We start from the raw sequence: 25760 nt of genomic DNA, 5'->3' as shown, positions 1-25760 counted from the left end.
ACAAATATAACACTACAACATTTTTGGTCTATAACGGCGGACATATCCGCCGCTAAATGGCAATTTTTCCGCCAGTAAAAGATATTGCGGCGATGAGCAGCGAAAAGCAGATCCGACGCTGCAGCCTCGGTCGTTAAATGTAGCGGCGGAACATTAGATCCGCTGTTAAATGTACAATCTGTAGCGGCGGATATACATATCCGCCATAATAGATCGATTTTTAAAATTAATATAATATTGAACATATAGCGGCGGATATTCAAATCCGCTGCAACAGATCAATTTTTAAATTAATAGAATAATCAATTTATAGCGGCGGACTTTCATATCCGCTGCAATAGGTTCATCTTTTAATTAATAAAATATACATTGTATAGCGGCGGATATTCAGATCCGCCACAATAGGTAATTTTGCAACTAGCAGTCTATATATCATATAGCGGCGGATATTCAGATCCGCCACAATAGGTCATTTTTTCAATTATCAGAATATACATTATATAGCGGCGGATATTCATATCCGCCACAATAGGTAAATTTTTAAATTTAAAAAAATAAATATTTTTTCCTGAATATTAACAATGATCTGTTTTTTCTCCTTTATCAATAGAATTAGTAAGTAATATAATCCACAATAAGGACACCCAATTAATAGACCTGATGACGCATCATCACCACTGGAACCGATACTTTCTCAACAAGGATATCTCTATATAGACGACATCATCATTCTTGAGGCAAATCTCACATAGTGCGGCAAACAGATAAGCGATTGCAATTCTCTACGAAGAAGCATGTCTTTGTTAACCAGAATTTTCAGACACAAATAAGCTTACACAAACTGAAACCAACTCAAATGTGAACACCGTTTAATGGCCATTTCTGTGATTATAGATCACATAACACCAGTGTTCTAACAAAGGGATAAAGAAGAGTATTAGTATTTCCATGGCTGGTCTCCATGAATCGAAGGCAGAAAATGCTGCAAGTTATCAGTACTTGTACTTAACATTGATTTCTGGCATGGATTCATCCAGAGAAAACATATTGTTTCTATTGGACTCTCACCAGATTCAAACAATTCAGAATTCCAACTTGGAAAAAAAAAAAAAACAGCTAGCCATGCTAATATATCCCATGACCTAAATTGTAGCATATGGAGTGGGAAAAAAAATACCTGCAGTATACCCGTCCATCTAATGTGTTTGATATCAACTCCATAAGTTAGATCATAGAGTCCATGAAAATAACCTCCTAAATAGAAGGAAAATACACAAATTAGAAATAAGATCGAATATTTTCCTACACTGCTGCAGGCATTCATCAGAGAGTTGCTAAAGTTCTAATTTAATATCTACTACTTGTAAAGAACAGGGCTGCTTAGATATATATACAAATTTTTTGCCAAAATCTTCAAATAAACCTATAAAATAATTCTTTCACTTAATCTCCAAAGGGGTATTTATGTCTTTTAAGAATATATTCTTGTTCCTGAACTTCAAAGAGATGAGTCGATCTCCTCTTCTGAGTATTCTCCCTTTCTATCCCCCAAAAATTGTTATAAAGGGAAGATGCCCACAAGAAAAAATAGAAGTGCCTCCTGCATTTTTTTCCTTTCTCTTTTCAAATACTGAATTGGTATTCTTTTCATAATTGTTTTTCTCCCGAGATTTTGAAAAGATTTAACTTTTAACCCAAACTCAACAATGCTTCCATTGGCTCCATTATTTAACTATTCTTATATCTGAGATTTATATGTAAATTTACTACGATACTCTTAATAATTTCATGTATTTTACTATCAACGCAATAGAAAAAGTGATTGTCGCATTTCTTAAAGGGCAATTTCTCGACTTAAGCATATCACATGGGTTTTACATGCCTCTTGCTAATATGTTTGACTAGAGTTAGAAAAAAATTAACTATTTTCAAACACTTCTCTACAAGCTTCCTTTCTTTTTTGTGTACCAACTGAGAACAAAAAATATGCATGCTAATGCACTTTGAAAGCATAAAAAAATGAGGAAAACCAAACGCATATTGAATTATACAGTAAGGAAAATAATGAAATACATCACCTTGAAGCAAAAGACCAAAGGCCAATAGTTTCAAAGCCCGAAGTACAACCTTTTTAGATGCAACAACTCTGCATGACAATTTCTGTGTGCAATTTAGATTGTTAGCTCAAGAATACTTCAAGAAAAAAAAAACTCTATTATTTCCTCATTTTGGTATTCAATTGTGTTAAATGATTCAGACACTACAGTAAAACAGGGAACTAGGTTAGTGCATTAGGGATATAATAACATGAGCTGATGAGATAAATTTGCAAAAATTGAGCTAAAAATAAAAAGTTAATAACATGAGCTGATGGGATTAGAGCTATGGTTAGTGCATTAGGGATATAAAGCCAACATTAAGAAATGGTTGAAATATGTTTAAGCTTATATAATTAGGGTCATGTCGTAGTGGAGAAAAAAATTAAAGACTGAAACAAATGGTTAAATTGAGAAGTGTCAACTGTATAACCGAACAACCAGCATGTGTGCCTTCTTTACACTTCTATGTTTTTTTATACAACTCGAAAAAACAAAAACAGAAAGTTATCCTTTGATTAGAAGCAATAGTGAAACACAGTAACACGCAGCCAAGCACCACTTTCTAAATTAAATAACACCCCATACACATAATGGTTGCATAAATTTTGCACTTTTAGAATAGATGGCATTGAATGTGTTAATAAGAAAATATATACCTTGATTGTGTACCCAAGAGTAGTTAGATACATATCATCTTCATCTTGTTTCATTGCAGCTGTCCCTCGAAACAAATCAAACTGCGTTCCATAGCACCATGGTTCATCAAAATGAATGAAAATGCAATTTTTTAACCCACAAATCGAACAACTCAGAGAGATTACTACCTTGGTGCTGTTGCCATTTCAAAGCCTGACCAATCAGAGCCATTAATTGTGAAGGTGGCACCACAGTAACTTCAGCAGCAAGAGCAAAAAAACTCATGAGAGGGATAATTAATACAAGCATTTAGAGAGTGAAATTACCTGTAACCCCATTCATTATCATACCAAGACACGAGTTTCACGAACTTCTCATTCAGAGCAATTCCAGCCTTTGCATCAAAGATGCTTGACCTGCCAACATGATAAATTAACAACAATAAATAAACATATAAAATCCATATGAAGAAGAAGAAGAAGAAGGAGCTATCTGTACTTACTATATAAATGAGAAGCAAGACTGCCATTGCTCGTGTACACGTATTTAGAAAATAATTGAAAGGTATAGTTTTTAACTAAAAGTTGAAGTCTGCTTATAAAATCTAAAGAGTCGTGATACCTGACTATCTCATGGGTATACTCCATCGACTACGTGACAAGTAGGGGCAGCATAGATCTGTGCTCCTTAGGATACATGGTTCCCTCTAGATACATTTTTTTATGGGAAAGTACAGTTGTGAATGCCGAGGAGAGTAGATCTACGATTTTGAACTTGTCATGTCAGAGTAGTCGATTGAGTTTGCCACGTGGAATAGTCAGATTATAATGATTTAAAATCTAAATAAATAAATAATGAAGAGTTGTGGTCAAAGTCTAATATTGGCTCTTTATTACAATAACAAGCCATAGAAAGAGACCCATTATCCAGGTTCAAACTTAATATTCTGACTTGATCCTTTATTAATAAATTGCTGGAGGCAAGATAATACATAGCCATCCAACAATGTCTTCTTCACTTTCACTCACATTTTCCTTCATATTCCTTTTCCTCTTCATCCTTTCCTCTGTTTCTCAAGCCACTGTTCCTCCTTCCAAGACATTCAAATTTATCAATCAAGGCAAATTCAGAGAATACATCATAGAGTAAGATGGAAACTATTGAGTTTTAGATGTTTTCAACTCTCCCTTCACACTTTGCTTCTATAACATTACCCCAAATGCCTACACCCTCGCGTTATGTATGGGTACCCCTTGTTCTGAATCACTCATGCGATGGGTTTGGGAGGCTACTTAATCGTGGGTACCACTCTGACCTTTGGTAGTAATGGCAATCTAGTCCAAAACATGTAATATGAAAGAAAACATTAACATATCAGATGGTTGTTGTATGCAACATGAATCCTGTTTCGTCGTTCAACTCTCATGAGATTTCTCTATGCCATACTCTTAACTTGAGCACAAGTTATTTAAGAGTTTTACCTAAGACTAGAAGTCATTAGGCACTAAGAGTTGATAGATAATGATGGAGTAGGAATGGGCATAATAGTATGCCCAATTTTACATATTCCCAGAATGTCCCAATTTATCTCTCACTGTATTTGATTCTAACATGTACAAAAAGGTTTCTACTTTGGTTCATGGTGATATGTACCTACTCATGGACAGTTATTGCAGTTGAAATATTCTCTTATCTCTAGTATGACCAACTAACGAAAGACTTGCCAATTGCACACGCTAATGAAAATGTAGGTAAATGGATGAACAAAAGAAAATTTTAGTGCAAGATATGCAAATCCTTGTCATTATCGAAAAAAATTGGCTTACGCATGCAATTTTTTCTTTTGTCCACATAGCACACTTAACCATGTTTCGACTCTAGAGGTTCCATTACTTGAGGTGGTTGCGATTTTCTCACATCTTTCAAATTACCTGTGAAGTTGAGGAGGCATAATCAGTAATTTCCTCTCTCACCACTAAACAGAAATTTGAATAATCAACGAAGCAAAAGCACAACGATATTAAATTTGTTCCAAATATGATGGCATTTTGATCACCATCAGGAGTGTACTGACCAGAGCAACTGATAGGACCTCAGCCTAGTCCCAGTTGTGTTATTTTTGAAGATGATGGCATTGGGAGTGGAGCACTCAGGCTTCCCACTCCAGACCCAACCTTCTCCCATTTGGTTGTCATAGATGCAGCATTGCTGTGGTTGCTGAAATTGAGTTTCTTGCCTTCAGATTGTCAAGTGTCTCCATGAAATCTGCACACGACAAACCTACACAGGAAATTGAATAGTGAAATTGGTACCAATATGATAATATATGAATGAAAAAAATGGTTCAATAGTTTATGCATGATTTTATTAGTAGTTCCTCGTATTAAAGAAAATCAAAAAGGCCATGGATTTAGGTATTAAGAGTGGATATGAACATTCTTAACAAAAAACGTGGCTATAGGCAATTAAGTGGATATTCTATTTCATTTTTTCAGTCCTTCTTGAATTTGTAAGAGCACGTCTTATTAAATCTGAAAAATGGGTTGCACCATTCTAATAATTATTATGAGACCCAACAATGTGGAAAGTGTAACAGCAGAAACTTGAGGCCAAAGGAAGTAGTGTTGAAAAAATTTGGATATAATATAATAGGCCCTGTATGACCTCCACACATGAAAAAATTTCTTTTAACAATGACTTAGGAGTGAGCATCTGATAAATCCCTTCAAACAATTCATGGATGCTTCACTTTAGTAATGCGTTAACTAACCCAATTGGGTATCTAATTAGTAAGCTTTTTTATTCTACTGAGTTCATGTGATGGTTTGCAGATTTCTCCGTTAAAGCTGACCTTTAGGGAAATCATTTACAACTATAGGAAGCAACCACAATGTAAACCACAAATTTTCCGTAGTGTCTTCGTTGACTAGTTATCAACTCGCCGTAATGGGGTATGTTTCTTGACCTGTTTTCTTACATTTCGAGTAAAATCTAAGCTCATGTATGCTTTGGATACAGAAAACTGGGGAGGAGCACGTTGATATTATTACATTCTACAATGAAATATTTATTCTAGCCGTGAAGCCTCTGTTACTGGAGCTTGGCCCTGCTTGTGCTACTCAAAAACCTAACCGGCCAAATGAAGTTAATATTGATGATGGTATGCTTGGTTTCTTTGGCAGTTTATACTAGTTATTTTCTCTTTAGTAGTTCCTTGGCTGCAAAATAGTTTGTCTTTATTTTTTGGCTCAACAGACCAATGTCCCAGCTCACCCAAATTAACTGCATTTCCAAGTCTCCCTGACATGTCTCCAAAGAAAGTCTCTGCAGCACATAACGTCTATGTGTCTCCATTACGATCGTCAAAGGTATACTCTTGTGATCTTATTTGGATGCATTAGAACATCTGGCAATTGCCACTTTAGGAGAGAACAATTTGAAATATCTCCTTTTTGGCAAGTAAGTTGACTTGAAATATCTGAAGAGTGTACTAAATTTTTTTAGGTGTTTTTTTTCCTGATGGTTGTGTATGGAGCATTTAGAAAAAACTGAAAATTATTGCCATCTGGTACAACTGGGTACAATTTTCTATGGCTTTGCTTATTCTTGGATATTATGCTATAGTTTATGTAGTATTGTTGCAGATCTTTTTCCATTCCAGTTAGACTACTTGAGTTCATCTAGATCTAATCTATAACTTAAGACTTTCTAACACTTGCAAAAATTTGTCATTAATATAGGCTGAATAATGCTTGCAAGTTTGTCTTTGATTTTCAGAAAAGGCCATATATGTGTCTCAGCCATTCATCAGCCTGGGAATTTCTCTAAAAGATAACAGTAGGAACTGTATTGAAAAACACGATTTATTATGTTCCTTCATCATTAAACCCTGTTCATTTAAGCCATCTGACCTTTTCAAAGGTTCATTAGCCAACCATATATGTCATTGCTTATATTATACAAATTTCTGCTTATAGAACATTTTTGCAATAAACGAAAATCTACTAATGGCACTAGTGATAAGAACTTTAACAACTATAGTAGAAACAACCATCAAGGAATACAGTAAGTTATATGCAATCTCCCTTGTACGGAAAATTAGATGAAGTAAAGCAAGAGTGTGAAAGACTATTAAATGACATAAACGAAAATTTTCTATTATATGCAATCTCCCTCGTATGGAAAATTAGATGAAGCAAAGCAAGCTAAGTGTAGAAATAAGAGCACCAAATTGGTTTGACATACTGGATGATACTTCAGAAGGTTGTTGATGATGGTAAGCCCGACTTAAGTGTAAGAAGGTACCTATAACCATGCATTGAGATAATTTGACTATGAGATTGCATAGTGTGGTGCATGTGAAACTAAAACAAAAAAGAAGACAAAAATTAATGCATACCTTTCAATAGGATACATCCATCGATAATGTACTGGTCCAGCTATTCGTGCCTCGGCAGCCAAATGAACGGGTAAATGCACCATAACATCAAAGAACGCTGGGGGAAAAATCCTCTCTAAGTGGCATAATGTTAACACAATCCGAGACTGTAACCTTTCAAAGTCATCTACCCGTGCAACCTTAGAACACAACTCCCTAAAGAATGTGCACAACTCAATTAGGTTTGCGCTCACATGCTTAACCAATGTACCTCGCAAGGCTATCAGGAGTAGTTGTTGCATCAACACATGACAATCATGACTCTTGAGTCCTGAAATCTTACGTTTTTTGGGGTGTACACATCGTGAAATATTCGCTGCATAACCATCTGGAACCTTAACATTCTTCAACACATTACAAAATTTCTCTTTTTCAATATTGCTCATTGTAAAACACGCGGGGGGATAATATGTCTTATTTCCCATACTAATTGGATGAAGTTTATTTCGTATTTTCATTTCTTGCAAGTCTAGACGAGCCTTCAAATTATCCTTTGTCTTTCCTTCGATGTTCAACAAAGTCCCAATGACATTATCACATACATTTTTTTCAATGTGCATGACATCCAAACTATGCCGTAACAAATTATGTTTCCAATAAGGTAAGTCAAAGAAAATGCTTTTCTTCTTCCAATTGTAAAAATCTCTCGTATCATCTTCTCGCCCTCTCTTGCGACCTTTTGCAACCTTAGAAATCTTTCCAAACGTGATGTTCATGCCCTCTACTTGTTCCAAAACCTCATAACCAGATGGCGAGATTGGCATAATTCGATGTTCTTGTTCTCCATTGAAACATCTCTTGTCAAATCTAAACCTATGATCAGTCGGTAGAAATCGACGGTGACCTAGGTAACAAAATTTTCTACCATGCTTCAAACGTCGAGAGCAAGTGTCTTTATTGCAACAAGGACAAGCAAGACGCCCTTTGGTGCTTCATCCAGACAACATAGCGTATCCTGGAAAGTCGCTAATCGTCCATAATAGCGCAGCTTTCATTTGAAAGGTTTGATTGTTGTGTGCATCATATGTGTCTACGCCAAACTCCCACAGTTGTTTCAAATCATCTATCAATGGTTGCAAATACACGTCAATATCATTGCCGGGTCCACAAGGACCTGGAATCAATAATGATAACATGAGATAAGGCTGCTTCATGCACATCCATGGTGGCAAGTTGTATACTGTTAGAATGACAGGCCATGTACTATGAGAAATACTCATAGTCCTAAATGGATTAAAGCCATCGGTTGCCAACCCAAGTCTAACATTGCGACTGTCTAAAGAGAATGATCGATGTTTAATGTCAAAATCTTTCCAGGCAAGAGAGTCAGCTGGATGCCTCAAAGACCCATCTTTGGTCCGACTCTCGTCATGCCATCGCATGAATGATGCGGTCTTCGTTGACATGAATAACCTTTGAAGCCTTGGAACCAATGGAAAATAACGCAATATTTTAGCAGGAATCTTTTTTTCTTTCGTCCTTGGAGAAATATTCTCATAATTCTCATTATGTTCAACTTGCTGCCATCTCGAAGTACCGCACACCTTGCATAATTGATCATTGGTTGTGTCCTTCCAATATAACATACAGTCATTGGGGCATGCATCAATTTTATTGTAATTAAGTCCCAAGTCCCTAATGATCTTCTTCGCATCATAAAAAGACTTTGGCAACAACTCTCCTTCGGGTAATGCCTCCTTCAAAAGCGTAAGCAACATGTCGAAGGACTTGTTGCTCCATCCAGACAAACACTTTATGTGATATAGTCGAACAATGAAAGAGAGCTTTGTGAACTTGGTACATCCGGGATACAACTCTCTATCTGCATCTTGAAGCAACCTGAAGAAATTTTCTGTTTCGGCATTGCGTCCTTGTGTAGGAACACTTGCTCCATCAGGTACATCATTGTCCACACCCGACATACCAAAAGCATCGTGCAAGATTCCATTCATATCAACACCACCTAGAGCATCATCACATGGAATAGTGGGTGTGGATGTGGAAGAAGTTTCCCCGTGATATTTCCATAGTGTGTAATGCTCCATAATTCCATAAATGATGAGATGCTCCTGGACAACATCTCGTTTCAAGAGCTTAAGGTTGACACATTTCTTACATGCACATGGGATGAGGCCGGTTGATGTATTGGCAAATGCGAAGTCGAGGAATTTATTAACACCGTTTATATATTCACTACTCACCCTACATTAGAAAATAATGTAGGAGAATTTTTAAAAACAAATCCCATTGAGTTATAAACATTGACAATGAATCATAACTAGATGAGTTTACCTCGACTTTTTCATCCAACTCTTATCCATCACTTCCTTCAACACCTAAATTCAAAAATTACTATAAAAAACAATACTATAAAGACTATAACAAATGTGAGGTTTTCTATACAATCCATTTAGATTGAGAGAAGATAAGAGAAGAGAAGAGAAAATATGCAATTTTATCTTCCTTTCTCCTATTTGGATTGTTAAGTGGGGAGAAAAGCGAAGAAAAGTAGAGGGAAGAAAAGGGAAAAAATGTCAAATTTGGTTATCTCCAAAAGTGGAGATACGATGAGGGAAGATAAGAGAATGATGTTTTTCATTCAAAGTTTGTCCCAATTATTTTGAAAATTTCTAAAAATAGGTAATATTGGCAGGTCAACTATTACTACTTACACCCCAAGTAAACAAACATCCTGCAAGCCATCCGACATGCCATCCAACAAGCCATTGGGCAGGTCATCCAACAAGCCATTGGACAAGTCATCCGACAAGCCATTGGGTAGGCCATCCAACAGGCCATCCGACAAACCATTGGGCAGGCCATCCAACAAGCCATTGGGTAGGCCATCCAACAAGCCATTGGGTAGACCATCCAACAGGCCATCCGACAAGCCATTGGGTTAATTTTGATGGCATAACCTATCCAATCCATAAATCTTTTCATGGTTAATTTTACTTCGTTAATCCAAGGCATATACAATAGAAACCTAAGTAATAGCTCATAATAATCACAAAATATATATATTTGACACAATTCAATCTTTTTTTATTATAAGATATTCACATGTCACTATTGCAATATGCAGAGCTTTGAGAGTCCCATTGACCGAGCAACATGAGGGGGTGAAGTGGGTAGCATCCTTTCCCAAGGGTACGGGGGTGGAGCCACTGGTCCAAATATTATAAGGGGTAAGGAAAATAATTTTCAAATTTATTTTCTAAAACACCATATAAGATTAATAATCCTTCAAACCAAATCCAATGCAAATTTGGTCCCAATGAAAATAAATGCATGAGGAAGGAAACAAAAATAATAAGCGAATGTTATACCTAGTTTGCGGTGAATCGATCTTCAATGGAACGCCACTGGGACTCCAACCCGTTCTCTAAAAAAATTTCCTATTTTTTAATAATTTTCAACCTTTTTCTTACTGCAACTCCCGTTCTTTCTCTGAGTGTTCAAAATCCTTGCTTTAGATGATTTCCTTAGCTCACCATAGTTCCTAAGATTCAAAAGAGACAACAAAAACTCCTTCATCTATTCTACTTCAAATGAAACTATTTGTAAAGAAATTAAAAGAAAAAATGGAGATTTGAAAAACCCCATTTCCACAGAAAAATAAGGAATTTTTTATATTTTTTGTTTTGAACCTATTTATGAAGGAAAAAAAAAATCAAAATCAATAAAATAGGGTTCTTCTTCAAATCTCTGTAATGCATATATCGATTAAAAAAAAACATATGGCATCTCTTCAAGTAATCAAAGATTAAAACACGAGACACGAGCTTCTCCTTTTAGCCTTAAACGATGATAGAGTCATTAATGGATTAAAGTTTCATTTGGAAAACACATCATATAATATTACTGACTAGAAATCAACAGAATTAAAACGATCTCTGGTCATATTGTTCATTGTCCGAGAAGGTTAGGTGTTGCCTACTTAGTACCTCTGGTTTTACTAATTACTTTCTTTGTTCTATTTCAGCTTTATTTCAAATAATACGTACAGCAACAAGTGGAGGCATGACTTGAATACATATACACTGGTTATAGGCCTTGGTGTGGAGCTAATGGTGATTCACCATCTGTCATCTTGATCAGGATTTATTTTCTGTTCTAGGGTCTAAAATAGTAGTAGTATTGCAGTGATATTTTACCTGAGAAAATGAACATGTGACTTTGGACACGGGTGTTATGGTCATTTGTAGAACCTGATTAATAAATTAAAGAATATTTTATTTCCCAATGAAGGTCTTGCAGTCCCTTTTATGTTACCCATTTTCATTCCTACCTTCCCAGCATTATCAATCCATTGAAGTTCAGTGGGTTTGGATGGAATTTGTAATGTAGGCTTCTAGTATGTGAAGAGTGGCTGTAATGGAGAGCATCCCACAGTGGGCACCAGAGGATATTAGTTGATACAGGTATGAAGCTGAAGTTGCATTTTGTTCTTCGATAATGAGACTCATGTTAATAGATCGAGCATATTAGTGATACAGATGTTGAGAAAAATCAAAATTATAAATTAAGGCATTCAAGAAAATGTGATAGTTCAAATGAATAATAAACAAGAGAATGTCAATGGAGACAGTTTTGGTAAGTTTAATAAAGACCAATTATAATCTAATCCCAATTAAAAGAAATATAGGATTTGAAGGTTATAAAGGAGTGAAAGAAAAACCTTACAAAAGTGAATTGAAATGGCAAAAGTGGGTATGAACTCACTTCTTAAGAATTTTTTTAAAATCTTGTTCATATCGATTACAACGTGGTTTTTAAAAAAAATTAGATTATAACGTGATCTCCTTGGCTCCCAGACAAATAAGACAAGCATTCAGACCTCTCACACCTCTAAGGCCAATCATATAGCGTTGTCACTAAATTGGGTCAAAATTGGATCGAGTTGAGTAGGGACAACTCAAATAAGGATTGGATTGAACTTGGTCAGATTGGGTTTTAACATTAGTATTGAAGTCGATATGACAACAATTAGATTTATGTGGATTGGATCAAATTTGACTTGATTTACAAATATAATTAATCTTCATATATTTAAACAAACTATAGTATAATTTACATACTATCTCACAATTTTTACAAATTGGGATTGGATTGGCGCGTGGTTGATTCAAAATTGACGTCGTAGATTATCAAATCAAAGCCTTATGTATAAGGTCATTAGTGAAAACCCAAATTCTCAATCAAGATCCAAGGTTACCATATCAAAATGGATCAAATCAAACCATTTCAACCCATTTCATTAACAGTTTTCTCTGAAGTGGGTTGAAGCATCTTGGGAGCATCAATAGCTGTTTTGGTGATGGTTTTTGTAGTGGTTGTGTTGCTCTGTATCTGCTCTGCTTTGTTAAGATGGAATGAAGTTAGATATAGAAGGAAAGGCTTGCCTCCTGGTACAATGGGGTGGCCAGTTTTTGGAGAGACTACAGAATTTCTTAAACAAGGACCAAACTTCATGAAGAATCAGAGAGCAAGGTCAGTTTTTGAGGATCTTGGGTTTGTTTCATTTTCTTCATTTTTAGTTGTTTTTCAACTTTGATAATGCATTGTTGAAGTAAATTTATTCTTTGATATGGGTTTTCTCTTATATTAAATTTATGTGTGTTAGAGAATAATCTTTTACTGTTTTTAAGGTTTGGGTTTTTCTTGTTATGTTGGTTTTCTTACAATTTGTGTTTGTTGTTATAAAATAATCTCTATTGTTTTAAGATGTTTTCAGCACTAGTTTCCAAGTTGATTGACTTGTGTTGTATGAGGGGTTTCTCTTCACTCACACAAGTGTTACCTTGGCTTATTGTCTCTTCTAGTCTAGATCTAGACATATGGAGCCCAAAACCGCCGCAAATACCAAAAAACTGCCACTATTATTAATAGTGAGGGCCACCTTGGATGTGTTCTGCTTAAAATTAAGTACATGGCTTATTAAAGTGCCTTGGTGTTGAATGTCAGCTATGATCTCTAAACTTGATTTATGTAGAGCAAGCAAACCTGTGAGGTAGTTGTGTTAATCATTTATCATTTCACTTGGGCTGGGGTTAGTGAAAGCAGAGGAGATTACCCATTTAGCCACCACAAACTTACGGTTTAGTTTTATGAGGTATCTGCAGCTCAAGACAGAAAGTTGGAGGGATTGGTTCACAAGGCTATTCAAGACTTTGGAGGCCAGATCCTAGTGAATTAACTCTTTGGCTGACAAAAGGTGTTGACTCTACTTTCCTATAGGTACCTCCAACTGCACATACTTTGATTGGTAGTAGTGATCTATGCTACATTGAAGCATATCCTTTGTCAGACTCAAGTGATGGAAGGGTCACCTTGCATCTAAAGGTTAGGACATTTTTTCTACTCAAAGCCATTGTTATGCTTTTGTAAGTTCTTAGTTTGATGCTTGTGAATACAATAATATGGTTATGACTTCCGTTATCTGTACAAGGTTACCTAGAAACCAATCACTAATGTTATATGCTTGGCAAAACTGCTACATTTCATTTCAACTATTGAACTTCTATAATAGTTACCTAGAAAGTCTTACCCAATCTGTTACTTTTGAAACCAATCACTAATGTTATATGAAGCAGAACTAATGCCAATGGTATTTGTGTCAATCTGTGATATTGGCTCATGTAATGTGAGCCTTATTTTGAATTACTATTAGGTGACAAAACCCATAACATAATACCAATAGACATCTTTCAAAGTTCAAATAACTCCCCAACTTCAATTGCTTCCCCATTTCCCACCTATACCACAGCAAAATTCAATTTGTAGACAAGAGATCACTGGTACAACTTGCAATAGAAAAAATGGAAAATAAAAATAATACCTATACTCAACTTGAACTGCCAGTGATCTCTTATAAATTGGGAATTTCGTTTTCCTTTTTGCAAATAAGACTGAGAGACAAGTTAGTGCAGCCAATGTTCACAAGAAATCAATCTATTGGCTTCACAGAAAAGCCTGCGAGAAAATTTTAGAAATGATTAGACAAGCTAATGGGCCTACAATGAAAATTTATGACTACAAACTCTCAAACATGACATGAATGCTCCAGAGATACATACAAATTAAGTTAGCTATCCATTCATGAATAAGTGCTCTAATGGAAGCTATAAGAATTTTAAAATCTGATAATTGTAAGTAGAGAAGGATTTTAGTAATGAGTAACGAACAACATAACTCTAAAATCAAAATACTAATCAGTAATTATTGGAACTCACTTACATAAAACACTACACATACAGTTCGATAACCACCAATAGAATACAAGGCACAACAAACATTTATTGATTCTCCTTGTGTACCTCTTTTAGACCTCTAGCTTTCATGTTTAATTTCACTCTTCCCTAACCCCCAAATTGAATATAAGTGTGTAATAATAGTTTTCTAGTGTGCAATACATCCCTCATAATCAATCACTTTGTGTGGTGGAGAGAACTTAAAAATCTGCAAAGCTAATTCTGTTTTTTAGTGAAGATGCTCTGAGAAAAATGGAAAGAAAGCAGCTTTGGATTATACTTTTGGTTCTAAAGCACAAACCACAATACCAAAATCTCTAATTAAAGATGATGGACTTTTTGACCATTGTTTTGTTCTAAGCAATGTATGGGTCTTGATTGGAAAAAAGGTAAAAAAATAATGAAAAAAAGACTAACTTAGGCACTCTAAAATAAAGCACTAGAGTTTCAAGAAAGAAACAGACAGATACACACATAAATGGTGGCCCTCATCAATAGTACAAGGGCCCCAAATCCTTTTGTTTGATACACCCCTGGGTTTTCAAGCTGGTAATTTTGCTAAAATCGATATTTTCTAATTGGGATTTTTCATATCCCTTAAGGAATAATCTGGGGCCAAAAATATAACTTGGGTTAACACATTCAGGCTTAAAGTTGGATCATTAAAAAGACCAATCACAGCCCGTTTATCTAAACAATGTTAAAATTGAGCTCGAGAAGAACGCAATGAACTCATATATAGAGTTCATTTCGAGACCCATATCGAAAAAGCTTACTAGGGGAGTGGTATTTGTCTTTGAATTTAATTGACTATGATCACAGGGTATATTCACTGGACCTTGTAGCAAACACCTAGATCATGCAGTGACAATCGTGAGCTATGGAACAACTGAAGATGGGACTGATTACTTGATATTGAAGAAATTGAGATGTGATAAGTAAAAGCAAACTGATTATCACTAAAAACAGTCTACATATATCGAAATTAAAACATCATGGGGATGAGATCAGAACCATGCTTGACAAGAGGTGTACCATCTAAGATTAGATTGAAATACTTTGATAACAATCGAAACACCTTATTCTGAGATCTTATTGTCACAACGGGACCTTGCTGTAAGACTCAGTCTCATTTTAAAACCATGCCTTCAAAGCAAGTCTTAGAATCATGTTTGCGGAAAATTTTTCGATCTCAGGAAAAACCAAAATAGTCCCAACCAAATATAATAAACCTTTTGAAATATTAAATATCTCGAGTGAAGGTTTTATTCTTATTTCACAAGCCAAAACCAGAACATCCCACCAAAACATTTCAAAAACCACAAAATTTTGAACCATGTTTCAAAGCAACCCTATTTATAGTTTCCAAAGGAAGTAATAACTGGAATATAATAATACTACTTACAAATCACAAATCAGTAATGTAGTTTCTATGCACACAAACACGCCACACTATACATACCACATAACAATTGACCAGTCACTGTAAGTTTCTACCTCATTCACACAAACAAATGAATTAACAAACAGAATATGGAAGCAAAGTAGCAACATAGTAAATATACAAATTAAAACTACACCTTTTTTTTTCCTTTCTAAAAACTAATGTGCAGGACCAACGGTGGCATATTGATTTTAAGCCATCTTAAATGGCTTAATTTCATAAGCAATAGTTCAAGTTAATAGATTACTAATGCAATTGATAGGACAGTGCAAGTCTGGGAAGTGTGTGCAATATCAGATATGGCTCATCAATTGGGCATTCATAATGGAGGGCACATGTAGCAAACATATCTTCAGTATTTCTTAAGCAAGCAGACTTGATTGATAAAAAACTATATATGTAAAAACTCAATTGAATCCAATGGTAGTATGCACAACAAAGATAATACACAACACTTGAGAACTATGTGACGAATCATAGGTTCATAGTTCTCAAAGGACTCAACTTCCATACTATGCATTGCCAAGATCAAATAATCGACTCATATTTATGAATCATATGCCACCTCTTGGCTGGGATTTTCTTAAACAGTTGGTTAAGACAAGTGTGGTGGATGTATCAGCTGCTACGAAAAACACAGAACACTCATTGAACACAAACACAACAGTAGCCACAGCAGCAGCTGTCCCCATTTCCCCACAACAGTAGACTGGTCTTCAAGATGGGTATGTTCTCCGCACTATAAAAAAGGTTGCACCCCTCCTAATTTCACACACGTTTGAACTCTCAATTTCATTTCTTTTTCTTTCACCTACTCTTACTCATTCCTTCATTCTCTTGCCATTTTTGGAAGCCGCATCATCTCTCAACGAACCTCAAAAACTTGTCCACTTTCCCCAACCTTCCTAATTTCAAACATCGAGCCACCAATAACCCACATAGTTGAACCCCCACAAAAATTGCCCAAGTTATTTCCTAGTTTTCCTTGATACCATCGAACACTTGCCCAATTTACCCCTAACACTACCCCCTATTTATCCCAATGTAATAGAAGCTTTGCTTGTGCTAGAACTTAGATATTGAAAGGACTACCAAAGTATTGCCCAATCTTCCATTGAGCTAACAAGTGTAAAAAATAAAATATTTACATTCAATAATAAGACTATTCTGTGTAGATGCCCAATCTTCCATTGAGATAATGTGAATAACCAGGATTGTTTGATCTCTAAAAAGATTCCATTCAATAGAGAAATAGGTAAATTACAAGGGGAAAAAAAAAACCACCAATAACTATTCTGACTTGTGTGATCTCATTACAGAAATTGGTCAAAGATTCTCACTAGAGGAGGCTTGTTGGATGATCGGTGGTGGTTTCTATTATAATATCCCTAAATGCATCTGGAAATAAAGTGTTTGCTAGGACTTCACAATCTTTATTTAGGGTGTGAAGGTCTTTTTCTTGGTTTGAAACAGCTCAGTTTTGGATGGTTTTGTTTGTTACAAGACTCTGTAGGACTCTGATGCATTAAGTAACAGTTTTTTTTTTTCCCATTAAATTTTCAATTTTATATGTTCCAATGTATTTCATCAGAACATTGATTATGAAGACTGCAAATCTACCCTTATTTTCTACCCTTTATTTTCTACCCTCATTCTTCTTTCTGATTTAGAAATCTGAAATAAAGCTCTCATCCAATCTGAGATCCCAGTCATCTCATACTCGAAGTTAATTTCAAATTTTTGCATAAAAAAACAAGGGTTTCAACCCGACAACAAGTAGAACAATCGTAGTTCAACATCAAAAGAGTACCTGAGATGCGAATCCAAATTGAAGATTGAGGAGAGTTTGTGGCAGCTGAGGTTGAGGGTTCAAGTCCCTCCTTTCGCTCCTAGCAGTACAATCCGACGTCAACCCTCACGACAGTGACCACGAAGCTGGCGCTACAAATAACGATGAGATCAAGGGCTGAACCAACCCTCTAAACAGAAGAAGGGTCGATTGAAACTCCAATCGAGCTCAAACGGAAGAACAAAGGGAAAAAACTCTAAGATTTAGGGATTTCAAAGAAATGGAGAGAATGAGAAGAAGACAAGAGAAAATGGCTGAACGAAAATGAAGTTTTGAACCTTCGTCCTTTAAAATTACCGCGAAAATTTTGCGCCAAATCGATCGGCCGTTTGGAGTATATGGTATAGCGGCGGAGCAAACAATCCGCTCTCATAGGAAATTAAAAAAAAAAATTCGCAAGCCTAAACAATTAAAATAACTATTTTTTAGTGGCGGATACCATCATCCGCTGCTATGTTAATTTTTTTAAAAAAAATTAATACAGACGAATTCATAAATCGAATTTTTCATATTAAAAAAACTAATTTTTTTAGTGGCGGAACAATTTATCCGCTGCCATACTCAATTTTAAAAAAAAAGAAAATAATTTTTTAACGGCGGATCCATTCATCCGTTGCTATATATACTCTCAATAAAATAAATTATTTTTATTCAATAAAAATCATTCTATAGCGGCGGAAATAATAATCCGCTGCCATATTCAATTAAAAATAAATTGATAAGGAGCTCATCAACATAACTTTTTATACTTCAAAAAAAATAATAAAATAAAATCTGATTTTTTTTAGTGGCGGATATATAAATCCGCTGCTATAGTCAATTTTCATTAAATATTTAAAATAGTCATTCTATAGGGGCGGATATCCAACTCCGCCGCTATATTAAATTTTATAATACATTGGTAAGGAGCAACACATTAACAGAACGTTTTATATTAAAAAAAATTGAATTTTTACTGGCGGATTTTCATATCCGCTGCTATATTCAAATACAAATAATTTTATAAGCAAAACTCACTAAATCGAACTTTAATATAAAAGAAATTTTGGTTTTATAGCGGCGGACATACTGGTCCGCTGCTATAGCAATTGAATATATGAGGTTGGCATTTGCTTAGGTATCTATCGAGGCGGATAATTATATCCGCTGCAACATGTATATATATAGAGGCGGATAAACGGATCCGCTGTTATAAAACGCCGCTGTAGGCCAAAAATGTTGTAGTGTAAATTTCTTTAATTTTAAAATTAAAATAAATTAATATTTATTTATTATTGATTTCGGATCGGATATTATCGGATTTCATTTATCGATATCCGAATCCGTATCCGAAACGTTATCGGATATTCAAAATTATCCGAATCCGATATCCAATATCCGAAAATTTCGGATAATATCCGATTTTTCGAATTCGGATTAGGATTTCGGCTATCCATTGACACCCCTACCTTGAGCCAAGCTCCAACCGCACTCTTACTTTCTAAGACACCCTCTAAATTACTATTCATGTCTCTAGAATTAGAGACCAAGCAACAAAAATAAAATAAAAATACAGATAGTCTCTATTTCACTATTCATCTTGTACGTGTCCCCATCATTTTACATAAATGTCATTTTTATTTTTTTTTTCAATAAAAAATATTTTAAATATAAATTTTGTCTCTTATTTAGTTTCATTTATTATTATTCAATATTTTTAATTCTTTTTATTAAATATTTATAAAAATATTTTAAACTCAGATTTAATCAATTATTTGATCAAAATCGACAAAAAATTGTAATAAAAAAAATGATCATAAATATTCATTTTTTTTTAATAAATGAAATTAATTTAAATGTATAAATTTATATTTTTCTACTAAACATAAGATGATAAGACCAAATTTGATTTCTCATATAATTGCTTGATTTTTATTTAAATTGGTGTGTAACAAGCAAAGTTGAGTTACCAATAGTAAACTTTATATATTTAACTAGGGGTGTAATAAGTAAAGTTGGATTGCCAATAGCAAATTTGTTGTTTTTTATTTTTTATTATATGAATAGTGAATTAGATATGTGAATAGTGATTTAAAGGTTGGGATCCATTAGAGTTCGTTTTTGTTCAGAAAAGAGAATCATCTCTAAAACGTGAGAATATACCAAAATAGAGACGAAAAATAGATATACCCGTTGGAATTGTTTCAATGAAGTGCAAAGTAAATCATGAAAATTGCATAAAACCCATGAAATGCCAAAACCTTAAAAGAATTTACAACATATATAGAAATTTTTTTTATTCTATAAAATTAAGAATTATATAATTATTGATAAAAATAATAATAATTTTATGATCCATCATCTCTGTTCAATTAAAATTTGATAAACAATAGGAGTTGTGACGAGAATCATGATAATGAGTCTGTTTATCATGACTACATTAAATTATAAAGGAGCATTTTTTATAAATATGGTTTCCAGATGCCATCTTCTAGTAATTCTATGACGTTCTAAGAATTTTTCAAAATCTTGGCATTGTAGATCATGTTGGGTCCTTGAAAAAATATCATTCTTCAACCCAATTTATAATATTGTTGGCCTACCATCAAGCACATACAGGTTGAGTTGGTTGAGAAAGGTAAGTAGAGGTGCCCCAGATGAAGACCCCAGCCATCAAAACCCAACGCATTTGCTGCAATAGTTATTAGTGTTTTAAAAACCAAACTAAAGAATGGTCTAAACTAATAAACAAGCCCCAATTCAAATAGAACTACATTAACCATACATTTTTTTTTATAAATTGATAGTTCAAAATTTTAAATTATCTTTATCAAGATAAGATTCTGGGAAAGATAATATAAATTTATTATTTGAAACATCCATTAGTAATTAAACCTAGCTAATAAAAAATTTAGTCTTATTTTCATGAAAATTAAAAGAAGATAATTAAGGTTTAATTTTTGTTAGTACCTCATTTTGTCAATCCCGAGCCAACCGTATGTTGTCGAGTATGTAACCAATAGGTAAATTCGTCCAAGACACGTGAAGACACATGGTAGACACATCGCAACACATAGTGACACATGCAGACACAACTCAGACACATAGACGCGCACGCACTTCATCGACTTATCCTTCAAGTGCCAAACTCAAGTATATGGACCAACTCAAGACTCATTAGACATACCCATGGGACATTAGAACGTGTTTGTACATGTTCATTTTTGAACATTTTTATCCCCACCCCTTTTCAAAATTTTGATAAAATTATGATTTTCAAAACACGTGGAAGTGCTTCCGAAGTCGATGAGTCATTTCGAATGACTCAAGTTTTGAAGGTGGTAGAACCATAGTTCTAATGGTACCACCGCCAGTGCTGCCTCCAGTGTCCAACTGTCATATTTTTTACTGCTATGACACAAACGGTGCCACCACTAAGATGGAGGTGCCACTGTTAGGAAGACGTTGGAATGCTCATTTCTATAAATGAGAAGCACTTGGCTTCATTCCCTCTTGATTATCAAGCCTATTTCGAAGCTCATACCCATAGGCAAATCTCACGAGCCTCGCCAACAATAGAAGACATTCTCGTGTGAATTTGAGACAATGTCCATCACGTCAAAACGTCACGAGTGATCAACCTTCACTTTCTACATATTTCTTGCAATCAAATAGGCAAATCAAACCAAGTAAGGAGCAAAAGACTCGAAAGAAGCGAAGAACCAAGGACCGAAAAACTCAACGTACTCGATAGGCAAATCCTTTGATTTTAAGTAAGTCCTTGTTTGTTTTTAAATTCCAAACATTGTAAAAGTTTCCTTGATTTTTCTTTTCAAAAATCAAGTACTTGTTTGAGTCACGAACTCAAGTGAAGTATGAAAAATTGTTGAGTTTTCGAAGGACAAAACTCAAACATTTTGAGTGGATGTTTTTCACTCGATTTTAAGATTTTGTAGTTTGACTTTGTGAAAAATTTCATTTCATGTAGACGTGAATTACTCGATCTTAATGTTTTAAAATTAGCCTAGGTAAAATTTTATGTACAGTTTTAAGTAAACAAAAAACCTATGATTTAGTGAATACCAAAGAACAATTGATTTGGTTTCCTTGAGAGTGGACGTAGGCACGATTGCCGAACCACTATAAATTACTTGTCTCATGCATCTTTCAATTTTTGCAAACTTGTGCAAAATCTTGTATGTTTGTCATGAATGAATGTATCTTGTATGTTTAAACCCATATGACATGAATGACATGTATTGAAAGTCCCAAATCAGATTTTGCATAATTCATCAAATTGCACACGTAAGACTTAGCATCAAATTGGGTATTGCCACTTAGAACGTACTTGTAGGCAAATTATAAATATCTAATGCACACCTTTAAAAAGAATTTTAAGTTGTCATATTCACCCCCCCTCTAGGACTTGACACATTCAAAGCACGTAATTTTAATTGGTATTTGAGTAGGTTACTCTAGAAAGGTCTAACAACCTTAAGTAGATCATTTGCTTTTAAATCATGTCTAGAGTCGATAAATGGTCCTCGACTCATCCACCCATGTTCGATGGCATCAAGTATGCCTTTTGAAAGAACAAGATGATGATATACATCAATTTCCTAAATAGGGATGTGTGAAACATGATTGAAGAAGGTTGGAAACCTCCCGTTGATACCGTTGAGGTAGATGGTGTCTCTACAACCATTCAAGACCATCAAAGAAATAGTCGAAACAAGATAAAATAGACAATAGCAATTACTTCAAGGCTCTAAATGTCATTACTAGTACCATTTCCAATTATGAGTATCAATGGATATGTACGTGTTTGTCGGCCGAGCAAGCTTGAAAAATTCTAGAGGCCGCACATGAAGGTACAAGTATTGTCAAGAAGTCCAAACTTCAACTCCTCCAAACTCAACTCGAAAATACTAAGAGGGAGAAAGTGAAACTGTCCAAGAATTTTATGCACGCTTAAGTGACATTTGTAACTCTATGTTTTATGTTGGGGAGATAGTTCCTCAGGGTAGGATTTGTGCAAAAATCCTAAAATCACCGCAATCGAGGAATATCAAAATGTGGAAACTATGATAATTAAAGAACTCATGGGTTCACTCACAACCTTTGAACTCCATCTCGAAGGTCCTCCATAAAAAAGGCAGGCTCAACTCCTGAAGGCATCTTCTTCGAAATACGCACCGAAGCGAACATCTCATAACGAGTCTTAATCATCTTCCTATGACAATAAGAAAATCATTAATGAGGAGCATGATGAGACGAAGTCGGATGATGAAAACTTGGATTTGTTGGTTTCGAAGCTTCAAAAGTTCTCCAAAAGAAGAGGACCTAGTAACACCAGTAAATGCGATCTTCCGGTAGAGAGATGTGCACATATAGGAAAACCTTCATTTAGACCTAGGAAAGATGTTGAGTGTTACATGTGTGGTGGCCGTGGTTACTCCTCGAATGTGTGCCCCATTGAACTTAAGTCTAAAAGTCCTGCAAAACCCAAGACTAAGGGCACAACTATGGTTGCGAAAGCTACGTAGGATGACTTGGATGGGTCAGATGGCGAGGAAGAACCAAAAACATCTTCAAAAACATCTTCAAACACTGAAGATTACAATACCCTTCAGATCCTTATGTAATCCACCGCCTATTTCATCCTAGAAGTGGATGATGATGAGGTAGAGGATGAGTTATATCAATTTACCCCCCTTATGACACCTTCTCAAATGAAGAAAAAGAAGATGGTGAAGATGATGAAGACATGGATCTTCAATCTACCTATGATGAGTTGGCCATGTGTCATGTCAAGCTGACCAAAAAACATGGTCAAGAAAACCTTAAATTAGAACAACTTAAGATTGACTATGACAAGGCTGTCGAAAACAAACACTTATTGGGGATGGAACTTAATGATTTAAAAATCCAACTTGAAATAGCCCATGAAAAACAATCTAGCCTTCTCACACACTCTGAGAAGCTGTCAGATGAAAAAGATGAGGTGCTCACTAATATGAATAAATTAAGATCTTTTCTCAATATGGCAAATGCCTCTGTGACTCTTTTAAACATTGAACTCTCTAGGAATCGTGAAGAAAATGAGAAACTTAAGTCAAAGGTCAATGAGATGCAGTCTAAAAAAACTAGATTAAAGCGTAACTACACTCAAGGTAGTATAGAGCTTGAGAAACTCTTACGAGTTCAAAAGTCGTATGGGGATAGATGAGGATTAGGCTACGATAGGTATACTACGATTGTACCTCCTCTACCCACTATTTTTGTTCACGAAGAATTTTCTGCCTCTAAAAAAAAGCCTGTTAAGCTCGTCACGTGCCATACTTGTGGAGTGTTGGGACATCTAAAATTTGAATGTACGAAATCTAAAAATAACAACTCCAAGACCACCCAATCCTAGATAGGTAAATCTTTTATAGTCAAATATGATAGGCACAGTAAGAAGGATGCTCTTCCAAAAAGCCAAGAACTACTTAAGTCCAAAGGGAATAAGATAGTCAATACTCCCAAATTGGATAACCATATAAGGGATCTATTTAAACAACTAGCCTTGATCACTAAGTATCCTTGGTGCAAGTAAAAAAAATATTGTGATGCAAAAAAGACAACAAGATGAAAACCAAGTCGAAAGCACTCAACAAACACGGATCACCCTATAAAAACTCGCTCAGGAAGGAGAACGGTAAGCGAAGAAGAAGAAAGACTTCCACTCCTCCTAAACACAAACCTAAATCCCCAAAAGAGACCTTGATGTGAAGAATCAAGTCTTCGGATGAGGAGTGCCTCGTGATACAAACTACTTTGCAAACGAGAAGTGTCACTCAATGGTATCTGGATAACGGTTACTCCAGACATATGACCGGTGATAGGAGTTAGTTCAGTCACTTTGACGAGTTTGATGAAGGTTCTATTACTTTTGGTAATGGAAACACCGCTCGGATTGTTGGGCGAGGCACAATCAGTGGATTGGGTATGCCTAAGGTTGAAAATGTGTTTTATGTCTAAGGTTTGAAACATAACCTATTGATCATATCTTAGATATATGACAAAAATCATATGGTGAGATTCAATCGCAATGTGTGTGAGATTTTTGATACTAAAGGAAATATCTTGATGAGAGGTCTCCGCACATCCGATAACTGTTATGTTATCGAGAACACTAGGAAGACCACCCTTCCCACTGTTAGTTACATGACTCAGTTTGATGAAGTCCAGTTATAACATTGACTCAGGTATGTTCATTATAAGATTTTATCTTGACTAGCCTCGAAAGACTTGGTCAGAGGATTACCCAAGTTGGGTAAACAAGTGAGAAATGTTTGTGGGGAATACTAGATAGGTAAATAAATTCGATGTACCCATAAAAAGATAACAAATCTTGCTACGTATGGACCTTATTGGTTCCAAAAAAAGTTAGAAGTCAAGAGGGTAAGAGACACTTTTTAGTAATTGTCGATGATTACTCCATATTCACCTAGGTTGCATTTTTAAGAGAAAAATCTGATACTTGTAGTCACTCCATTATTGCATCTACCTAATTCGACAATTCGTCACCCGATTTTGGTGGATTCCTAATAATGAATATAAAAGAACTCAAAGGCTTGTGAATACTACTTGATTCCTTCTGTTTCTAGTTTCTTTTTATCCCCTTACTCGTCACGACTCAACATAGAAGTTTACGCATGCTTGGGATCGCTACATCTTACACCTAACTTAGTAAGCACGTTCGCATAGGTTCCTTACACAATTCGATAACTTAAAGATCTCGCTAAGCTAAAAAAACATAACTTTAGAACTTAGAAATACTTACACAGTGATTGAAAGAAACCTTATGATATAATTCAAAAAAATTCGTAAAAAAATATCAAAATGACGAAAATGCCCCTCATAAATTTTGGACCCCGAAAAATCTCGGAAGTACCTCCATTGCACTCAGAATGTGATTTTGAGTCTAAGGAGACCAAACTAATGAAAACAGAGAAATTCAAGAAAAATTGTAAAAATGACCAAAATGCCCTTCAATATCCAACTCTAACATAGAGAC

General features: G+C 35.1%; 2 protein-coding genes and 1 long non-coding RNA gene across 28 annotated transcripts; 1 reads left to right on the top strand and 2 right to left on the bottom strand.

Annotated features, from left to right (window-relative positions):
* Positions 1-15: 15 nt before the first annotated feature.
* LOC147396577 (uncharacterized) lies at positions 16-18187 on the bottom strand. Of its 26 annotated transcripts, none has more exons than XR_015180836.1 (11): positions 17681-18187; positions 14015-14148; positions 4810-5015; positions 4562-4666; positions 3764-3825; positions 3086-3145; positions 2924-2992; positions 2756-2836; positions 2079-2160; positions 1178-1254; positions 21-782 (listed from the first exon to the last, which is right to left on the bottom strand). XR_015180836.1 is itself a non-coding variant. In XM_086451484.1 (9 exons), the coding sequence occupies exons 6-9, from the start codon at positions 2807-2809 to the stop codon at positions 672-674; spliced, it is 324 nt and encodes a 107-aa protein (XP_086307610.1). In that variant the 5' UTR covers positions 2810-2836; positions 2924-3151; positions 4562-4666; positions 4810-5015; positions 14015-14148; positions 17681-18187; the 3' UTR covers positions 16-671. The 26 variants fall into 26 exon arrangements, 7 of the variants coding, with proteins under 7 accessions (XP_086307610.1, XP_086307615.1, XP_086307614.1 ...); XR_015180831.1 differs by having other exon boundaries at positions 3086-3151; positions 17681-18186; XR_015180834.1 differs by having other exon boundaries at positions 3764-3816; positions 17681-18186.
* On the top strand, positions 5557-6164 carry LOC147396579 (uncharacterized). The gene is made up of 3 exons (XR_015180859.1): positions 5557-5686; positions 5754-5895; positions 5991-6164. It is a non-coding gene; the product is annotated as an uncharacterized LOC147396579 (long non-coding RNA).
* Positions 8102-10629, bottom strand: LOC147396578 (uncharacterized). The gene is made up of 3 exons (XM_086449360.1): positions 10503-10629; positions 9466-9509; positions 8102-9375 (listed from the first exon to the last, which is right to left on the bottom strand). Exons 2-3 carry the CDS (start codon positions 9492-9494, stop codon positions 8106-8108), a joined length of 1299 nt encoding a protein of 432 aa, XP_086305486.1. The 5' UTR covers positions 9495-9509; positions 10503-10629; the 3' UTR covers positions 8102-8105.
* Positions 18188-25760: the final 7573 nt, after the last annotated feature.

Source organism: Akebia trifoliata, chromosome 8, assembly GCF_017979445.1.
Source record: "Akebia trifoliata isolate Shusen 1 chromosome 8, ASM1797944v1, whole genome shotgun sequence".
In the NCBI taxonomy this organism is placed as follows: domain Eukaryota; kingdom Viridiplantae; phylum Streptophyta; class Magnoliopsida; order Ranunculales; family Lardizabalaceae; genus Akebia; species Akebia trifoliata.
The sequence above is the reverse complement of the archived record's forward strand: the minus strand, read 5'-3'. Positions and strand labels throughout refer to the sequence as shown.